General features: G+C 51.7%; 1 protein-coding gene across 1 annotated transcript; it reads left to right on the forward strand.

Moving 5' to 3' along the window:
- The first annotated feature begins 76 nt into the window (after nt 1-76).
- On the forward strand, nt 77-7,275 carry FEM1B (fem-1 homolog B). Its single transcript, XM_027632067.1, has 2 exons — nt 77-356; nt 4,214-7,275. The coding sequence occupies exons 1-2, from the start codon at nt 109-111 to the stop codon at nt 5,847-5,849; spliced, it is 1,884 nt and encodes a 627-aa protein (XP_027487868.1). The 5' UTR covers nt 77-108; the 3' UTR covers nt 5,850-7,275.
- Nucleotides 7,276-8,253: the final 978 nt, after the last annotated feature.

Consider the following 8,253-nt stretch of genomic DNA (forward strand, 5'->3'; position numbering starts at 1 on the left):
GGGGCCCCGGGGCGGCCGCATGTGCGGCCCTTGGGGCGGCGCAGGACGGAGCGGGCCGGGGGGGAGCCCCGGGGCGGGCGGCGGGGCCGCGCGGGGGCCCAGGCGGCCATGGAGGGGCTGGCGGGGTACGTGTACAAGGCGGCCAGCGAGGGCAGGGTGCTCACCTTGGCCGCGCTGCTGCTCAACCGCTCCGAGAGCGACATCAAGTACCTGCTGGGCTACGTGAGCCAGCACGGCGGGCAGCGCTCCACGCCCCTCATCATCGCCGCCAGGAACGGCCACGCCAAGGTGGTGCGGCTGCTGCTCGAGCACTACCGCGTGCAGACACAGCAGACCGGCACCGTCCGCTTCGACGGGTACGTACCGGCCGCGAGAGCAGCGGGAACGCACCGGGAACGCACCGGGAACGGGAACACAGCAGGAATACACCGAAAATGCACCGGGGAGACACCAGGAACGCACTGGGAATGCATTGGGAATGCACTGGGAACACACCAGGAACAGAGCAGAATACACCAGGAGTATACAGGGAACACACCGGGAATGCACTGGGAACACACGGGGCACTCACCAGGAACACACTGGAAACGGGCACCAGGCACACATGGGGCACGCAGCAGGAATGCACCAGGAACACACCGGGAACACGGTGGGAATGGGCACAGGCACCAGACACACATGGGGCACACCCTGAGAACCCACCAGGAACACACCGGGAACACACTGGGAGTGGGCATGGGGGGGGCCCAGCGGACAGGCCACGGGTGGGGGTTATGGGTGGGTCATTAGGAGGTGCCTCTGCCCAAATTGGGGTGCCAGCCTCTGCTCTGTGTGCATCTGTGCCATGGTGCAGTGCCCCGGCAGCCAACAGGGCCAGCCCTGTCCTGGGGACATCGGGAAAAGTGTCACCGGGCCAGGGAGGGGATTGTCCCGCTCTGCTCTGCCCTGGGGTGTCCTCCCCTGCAATATTGGGGCAGTTGGGGGCACACAATGTAAGGAAGGTATTGAGCCATTAGAGTGTCCAGTGAAGGTGGTGAAGGGCCTTGAGGAGCTGCTGAGGGCACTTGGTGTGTTCAGGTGGAGGAGACTGAGGGGAGACCTCACTGCAGTTCCAAGTGCCTGGGCAGGGGCAGAGGAGGGGCAGGTCCTGAGCTCTGCTCTGGGGGGACCAGGGACAGCACCCAGGGAGCAGCTGGAGCTGTGCCAGGGCAGGCTCAGGTTGGATCTCAGGCAAAGGTTCTTCCTCCAGAGGCTGGTTGGGCACTGCCCAGGCTCCCCAGGGCAGTGGGCACAGCCCCAAGGCTGCCAGAGCTCCAGGAGGGTTTGGCTGATCCTCTGGGGCACAGGGGGTGACTCTTGGGGATGGGCCTGTGCAGGGATAAGGGTTGGACTGTATAATGCTTGTGTGGCCTCTTTTGGATGCTCTAATGGCTTCATATCTTTTTTATCTTGTGGTGCCCAAAACTGACCCCAGAACTCAAGGTGAGGCTGCCCCAGTGCAGAGCAGAGCAGGAGAAACTGTGGCTGTGAGAGCCACAAAGATGATTTGGAGTCTGGAGTGTCTCTGATGAGAAGGGACTGTGGGAGCTGGGCCTGGTTAGTCTGGAGAAAAGGAGACTGAGGGGGGATCTCAGCAGTGCTTACAAACATCTCCAGTGAGCAGCAATGGCTAAAAACAAAACTAAAGCACATCAAGTTCCACCTCCACATGAGGAAGAACTTTCCATGGAGTGTGGCAGATCACTGGGAGGGCGTGGAGTCTCCCTCTCTGGAGACATTCCAAACCCACCAGTTCCTGTGTCACCTGCTCTGGGTGATCCTGCCTTGGCAGTGGGTTGGGATTCGTGATCTCCAGAGGTTCCTTCCAGCCCCAGCTGTTCTGGGATTCTGTGGTAAAAATGCCTGTGTGGTTGGAGATCCCACCTGATGCTTTATGAGCCAGAAATGCCTTTGCTCTTCAGGAATTCCCCACCTGAAGCCGTGGACAGGATGATGTTCCCCACAGCCCAGAGAGCTTCCCTTGGTTAGGAGGTTGCCCCGTGTTCTCTCTTGCTGTGCCCAAATGGCCTTTCTTGTGATATTGTTTGGTGCTGCAGGTGACAGTGGAGATTGGGTTGGGGCAGGGTGGTACTTGGACACCTGGAGCTGGATCAGGGTTGGGTGGTACCTGCACACCAGGACCCACCCCTTTGTTTACCCGAATGGAGGGTTTTCAGTGTCCAGCCCAGACATCCCAAGCAACATCCCTTCCTCACTGCTGGTAGCCAACGTATGGGATGGCCAGGAGGAAAATGTGACATTTTAGGATGGGAAGGGAGGGATGAGGGTGCCAGGCCCTCAGCTGGGACCCACCAGGACAGTGGTGGGGATGTCCAGGTCCCCAGGTGCCGCGGTGCCGTGGCCCGAGGGAGAGGAGCGTTGTTTTTAATACCTCCCAGAGTGCTCATCAAGCTCTCACCTTCCTGTCAGCGTCAGATGTGAGGCTGAGTAATGGAGAAGGTGTTTGGAAGAGCTTCAGGAGCTGCAGGTGGCTGGCACAGGGAGGGGAGCTCATGGCAGACACCGAGCGAGGGGTCCCCGCTGGGCTCTTCCATCTGCTCCAGCTTGAGTTACACCTGAGCAGCTCCACCTGGCCCAGCAAAGGCTGGCTCAGTTCTTACACACTGAATGAAGCAGGAGGAACCCGCTTCCCTGGGTGGTTTGGTATTTTCTATTTTCCTTTTTCCTTCCAGCCCTTGTTTTTTCCAAGCAGGAGCTGGTTGAGAGTTCCTCAGCGGAGGTTTGCCCCAAATCCCGCCGAAGGAAAGGAGGGCCCCTGTTGACAGGCAGCAGATGCTGTGCTGCTGAATTTGTGCCTCCCTGGGGTGGTGATGTGGTGCCAGAGCCTCTGCCTGGCACAGATTAAAGGAGGTGTTGTCTGAGGCACAATGGGTGCAGTGGCAGAGGAGGAGGGACATGTGATCCCGCGGGAATGTCGTGCCTCAGATAAGGTGGCACAGCAGCTCCCCTTGTTTGGGCTCCAGCTTTTCCCTTGGAGCTACAGTGCACCAACAAATCACCTCGTGTTCGTTAACAAATCCTATCCCCTGCTTTCCTCCTGGTTTCATATAGGAGTATTCTAATGGGATTATTTACACAATAAGGAATTTCTTACTGTGAATTCTCTGCAGGCCAGAGAGCTCTTACACAGCCTCTGCAGTGTTGTCTGGAGGTGCTGGGTTTACAAACAGCCACAGCTATTCCTGTGGAGCTCTGAGAGCTTCACCAACTAATAAAAATCAGTTAAAGTGAAAATTAACCCAGTGTCTTACAAAATTTTAATTCTGGGTAACGTGACTGGACATATGGAAATATTTGTCCCTCCTCAGTGATTTGGGACGTGCCTTGAGCATTTATTAACTGCAGTGTGAACACTCTCTGTTTCTACATTTAAATCCTACTTCAAAAAACAGGGAATAGGAAGGACATCACCCTTTATGTTTGGAGTTACACCGTGCTGGGTTGGGGAATGAAAACAGCTCCAGAAACAGTGACCTGTCCCCTCATTTCCCAGAGCCAGCAAGGCCACGATGTGACGCAGATCTCCAGAACTTCTGCTTTTTAAATTTAATTTTCTTCCTGGAGTTCCATTTGTGTAACTGCTGGGCTGGTTTAAGGCACAGGCTCTGGAATCAGGAGGAGCAGCGGAAGCTGTGGCAGTTTTGCAGCTCAGGGAGAGAGAAAAGGGAAGTGAGAAGACATTTTGAAGCCAAATTTGCTGCCAGGGCTGGTGTTTGTGTATCTGTACCATGTCTGTGTCTGTTTTCTTATGTCAATATATCCATTTCATGTTTTTTATTGTTCTTTAATGTCTCAGTTTGTGGCACAAGGCATCAAAGTGATAATTCTTGTAACTCTCCTTCCCAGTTCTTGTAACTCTTCTTCCCAGATCTCCACAGACCAAGGGCTGGATCTGGCAGGTGGCACTTTCAAAGCAGCCTGAGAAGTCCTAGTGGAAATGTGGCCACATCCCTTGGCTGCTTTGAAGCTTCACCTCCCAAATCTCCTTCCCTGGGGAGGTCTGGGTGCTCAATCCCATTTTTTGACCTTGAGTTCCTTCAAGTCCAGGTGGGATGGCTGTTAAAATCCCTGTTATTGTGTGTGCCTGCCCGTGGGATGGGCCGGGTTGCTTTTGGGAGAGCACCGTTTTAACCGCTTGTCCTCACGTTCGCAGCTTCGTCATCGATGGGGCCACGGCGCTGTGGTGCGCGGCGGGCGCCGGCCACTTCGAGGTGGTGAAGCTGCTGGTGAGCCACGGCGCCAACGTGAACCACACCACGGTGACCAACTCGACCCCGCTGCGGGCGGCCTGCTTCGACGGCAGACTGGACATCGTCAAGTACCTGGTGGAGAACAACGCCAACATCAGCATCGCCAACAAGTACGACAACACCTGCCTGATGATCGCGGCCTACAAGGGCCACACGGACGTGGTGCGGTACCTCCTGGAGCAGCGCGCCGACCCCAACGCCAAGGCCCACTGCGGCGCCACCGCCCTGCACTTCGCGGCCGAGGCCGGGCACCTGGAGATCGTGAGGGAGCTGGTCAAGTGGAAGGCGGCCATGATGGTCAACGGCCACGGGATGACCCCGCTCAAGGTGGCCGCCGAGAGCTGCAAGGCCGACGTGGTGGAGCTGCTGCTGGCCCACGCCGACTGCGACAGGAGGAGCAGGATCGAGGCGCTGGAGCTGCTGGGCGCCTCGTTTGCCAACGACAGAGAAAACTATGATATATTGAAGACTTACCACTATTTATATTTAGCGATGCTGGAGAGGTACCGGGACAGCGAGAGCGTCATCGAGAAAGAGGTTCTTCCACAGATCGAGGCCTACGGGAACAGGACTGAATGCAGGACCCCTCAGGAATTAGAGTCTATTAGGCAGGACAGAGATGCCCTTCACATGGAAGGCCTCATTGTGCGGGAGAGAATACTGGGCTCGGACAATATCGATGTTTCTCACCCCATCATTTACCGGGGGGCGGTCTATGCGGATAACATGGAGTTCGAGCAGTGCATCAAGCTGTGGCTCCATGCCTTGCACCTAAGGCAGAAAGGCAACAGGAACACCCACAAGGACCTCCTGAGGTTTGCTCAGGTCTTTTCCCAGATGATCCACTTGAACGAGCCCGTCAAAGCCAAGGACATCGAGAGCGTGCTGCGGTGCAGCGTCCTGGAGATAGAACAGGGCATGTCCCGCATCAAAACCACGCAGGACTCCGACATCCACACGGCCCTGGACAACTACGAGTGCAACATCTTCACCTTCCTCTACTTGGTGTGCATCTCTACCAAGACCCAGTGCAGCGAGGAGGACCAGTCGCGCATCAACAAGCAGATCTACAACCTGATCCACCTGGACCCGCGCACGCGGGACGGCTCCAGCCTGCTGCACCACGCCGTCAACTCCGGCACGCCCGTGGACGACTTCCACACCAACGACGTGTGCAGCTTCCCCAACGCCCTGGTCACCAAGCTCCTGCTGGACTGCGGCGCCGACGTGAACGCCGTGGACAACGAGGGGAACAGCCCCCTGCACATCATCGTCCAGTACCACCGGCCCATCAGCGACTTCTTGACGTTGCACTCCATCATCATCAGCCTGGTGGAGGCCGGTGCCCACACGGACATGACCAACAAACAGAAGAAAACCCCTCTGGATAAAAGCACGACCGGGGTGTCCGAAATACTCCTTAAAACTCAAATGAAGCTGAGTCTCAAGTGCCTGGCTGCCCGCGCCGTGCGGATCTACAACATCAGCTACCAAAACCAGATCCCCAGAACTCTGGAGGAGTTTGTGAAGTTCCACTAGGCCGTGTCAAACCTTTCGTGGTGGTGCTACCCCGGGACAACACCAGACAGCAGAATACACACGTGTACACGAAGTTGTTTTGTTCCATTCCTTTGGTTTTGGGTTCCTCTGGATTCAGTCTGCAGCCTCAGTTCTCGTGCAGATCTTGGAAAGGGGAGGGGAGGGGAAGAAAAAAAGCCACATCATTTTCCTGTAGTCAAATCTGATGTTTTGAGATTTTGTTCGTTTCTTTTGATTAAAAGAATCGCTTCGTTATCTCTTGGTTTTATCAACAAAATGAAAAGAATCCCCATGTAACTCGTGTAGAATGTTTTGTTCCCAATCCGCATCTCCACTCACACCATTTGCAGATTTTAAAACTCCTCGGAGTGAGGTGGGAAAGAAAAATTGCAAATTCTGTGGTAGTTGGTTAAAAGTGAAGTCTCGACACCCAGAGCAGCTCGGTGCTCTCATACCTCACCATCTCTTTATGCCTTTCAGTTCATGCTGAAGATGTTGGTAACGTTCTAAAGTTTCATTTCATTTCGAATCAAATTTTGAACGGCAGTTATCAACAGCTACAGACGTGGGGGATGCTCTGTTAGGAAATACAGGTTTAAATTCAGCTCTGACATGTTTTTCTAGTGGTAGTTGATGCACCAAGCTCTTAATTTACGCTCCTGTGGTAAGTGTTGAATAACTTTTGAACTAAAACCTTGCACATTGACCTAAACCACCCGGAATCATGGTTTCTTTTTCTGTAGCTGCGTCGCTCATTGCATAAAGATCATGCATGGATACCTAGAAAATCGATGGGGTATTTGTGTTCGTGTGTGTCCCAACATTTCAAAATGCTTTTGAACTCGTTTTTCTTTCTGTCGTTTCGATGATCAACGCGCACCTTTTTATTTTTTTTTTTTTTTTTTCTTTTTTGACTCAAAGTATGTAAAAACCTGCACTCCTGGATTCCAAACGCTGTACCTTCCTAACGGAGCAGTCTGTGTCGCCAAAGAGAGTCTTCCCTTGAAACTGGCTTTTCCAAGGAAGCGTGGGGTCCGTGCCTCCCCGAATTGGACTCGAGGATTTTTCATGGTTTTTACTCCTTTCGTTAGGAAAAAAAAAAAAAAAATCTCTATTAACGCTGATTTTTACAAAATTGCCCTATCATAAAAGTCTTTTATGATAAGCAACTGATTGTACAACGCCGCTGTTGCTCGAGAACGTGCTTCTCCTTGGTAGAAGTTGCAGATGCTCCAGCAGTAAAATGTCACTTGTTTTGACAGGCTACTGAAAACTCTGGTTCTTTTAAACGCAGCTTTTTAACTGTCAGACGATGAAAGAATGTTCTGTAGGGTTTTTTTTTAAACAATCTGGGTAGAACTTTGAGGCGAGATTTGGGCACACGTTTCTATTTGTATTACAAATAAATAAGCATTGAATGTGGAATTAGCTCGGAACTCTTCATTTTGCTCTAGGGGCGAGGGCTGGGCGGGGGTTGTGGCTCCGAGGGAAAAGCTTTAGGAACAGATTTAGGACAGGTTTAGTTTCTCTGGTGTCCAGAGAAACTGTGGCTGCCCCATCCCTGGAAATGTTCAAGGCCAGGTTGGATGAGGCTTGGAGCAACCTGGGCTAGTGGAAGTTGCCATTTTTCTGGGCTGCAGCAAAGTCCTTCCCAGCCCAGGACCTTCCCTCTCCTTAGCCTGGAATTTTCTTTTCCAAGCATTGAAAGCTGAAGGATTGCCCTTGCTCTTTGTGGGAGTTATTTAAGGCCTTGATACAATTCTTTCCAGCCCCCCAGGTGCTCCTTTTCCCGGGAAAAGCAGTGGAGTGAGGGAGTGACGTCCCCTCTGGTGGGAGGGGGAGGATTTATCGCTGTTATTTATGGATCCTGGAGCTGCTCTGGGAGAGAGGATTGGCTTTTAAAAATAACCCCAGCTCAGCTGAGCCCGGCCCACGCTGGGCAGGAGCTGAGAGCAGGGGGGAGTGTGGGTACATGCTCACAAACACACACACACATGTACATTCCCCCACAAATATATATACATATATATATATATATAAAAAATAAAGAACTAAATATAAAAAAATAAATTTATATATGTGTGAACAAACATGTACACACCCTCGATCTTATGCACCAAATTGCCTGTGAGCGTGATTTCCCAAAGCTGGAGGAGATTTTATATATATAAAAATCATATATATTTAATATATGATATATAATATATACAATCTATTTATGTAGATATTATAAATTATATATAGAATTTTTAAACATATAATATAAAAATATAAAATATAATTATATAGAAATAATATATAATGAATACAACATATAATAAAAATATAAAATATAAATATATAGAAATAATATACAATGAATATAATATATAATAAAAATATATTACAAATATATAAAATTTTT

The sequence above is a fragment of the Corapipo altera genome, unplaced genomic scaffold, assembly GCF_003945725.1.
Source record: "Corapipo altera isolate COAL_440 unplaced genomic scaffold, ASM394572v1 61238, whole genome shotgun sequence".
Classification (NCBI taxonomy): Eukaryota; Metazoa; Chordata; class Aves; order Passeriformes; family Pipridae; genus Corapipo; species Corapipo altera.

Coding starts and splice junctions, on each gene's coding strand:
- FEM1B (XM_027632067.1), top strand. CDS start 109: ATGGAGGGGCTGGCGGGGTACGTGTACAAGGCGGCCAGCGAGGGCAGG. Junction 357..4,213: donor GGCACCGTCCGCTTCGACGG/GTACGTACCGGC, acceptor TCACGTTCGCAG/CTTCGTCATCGATGGGGCCA.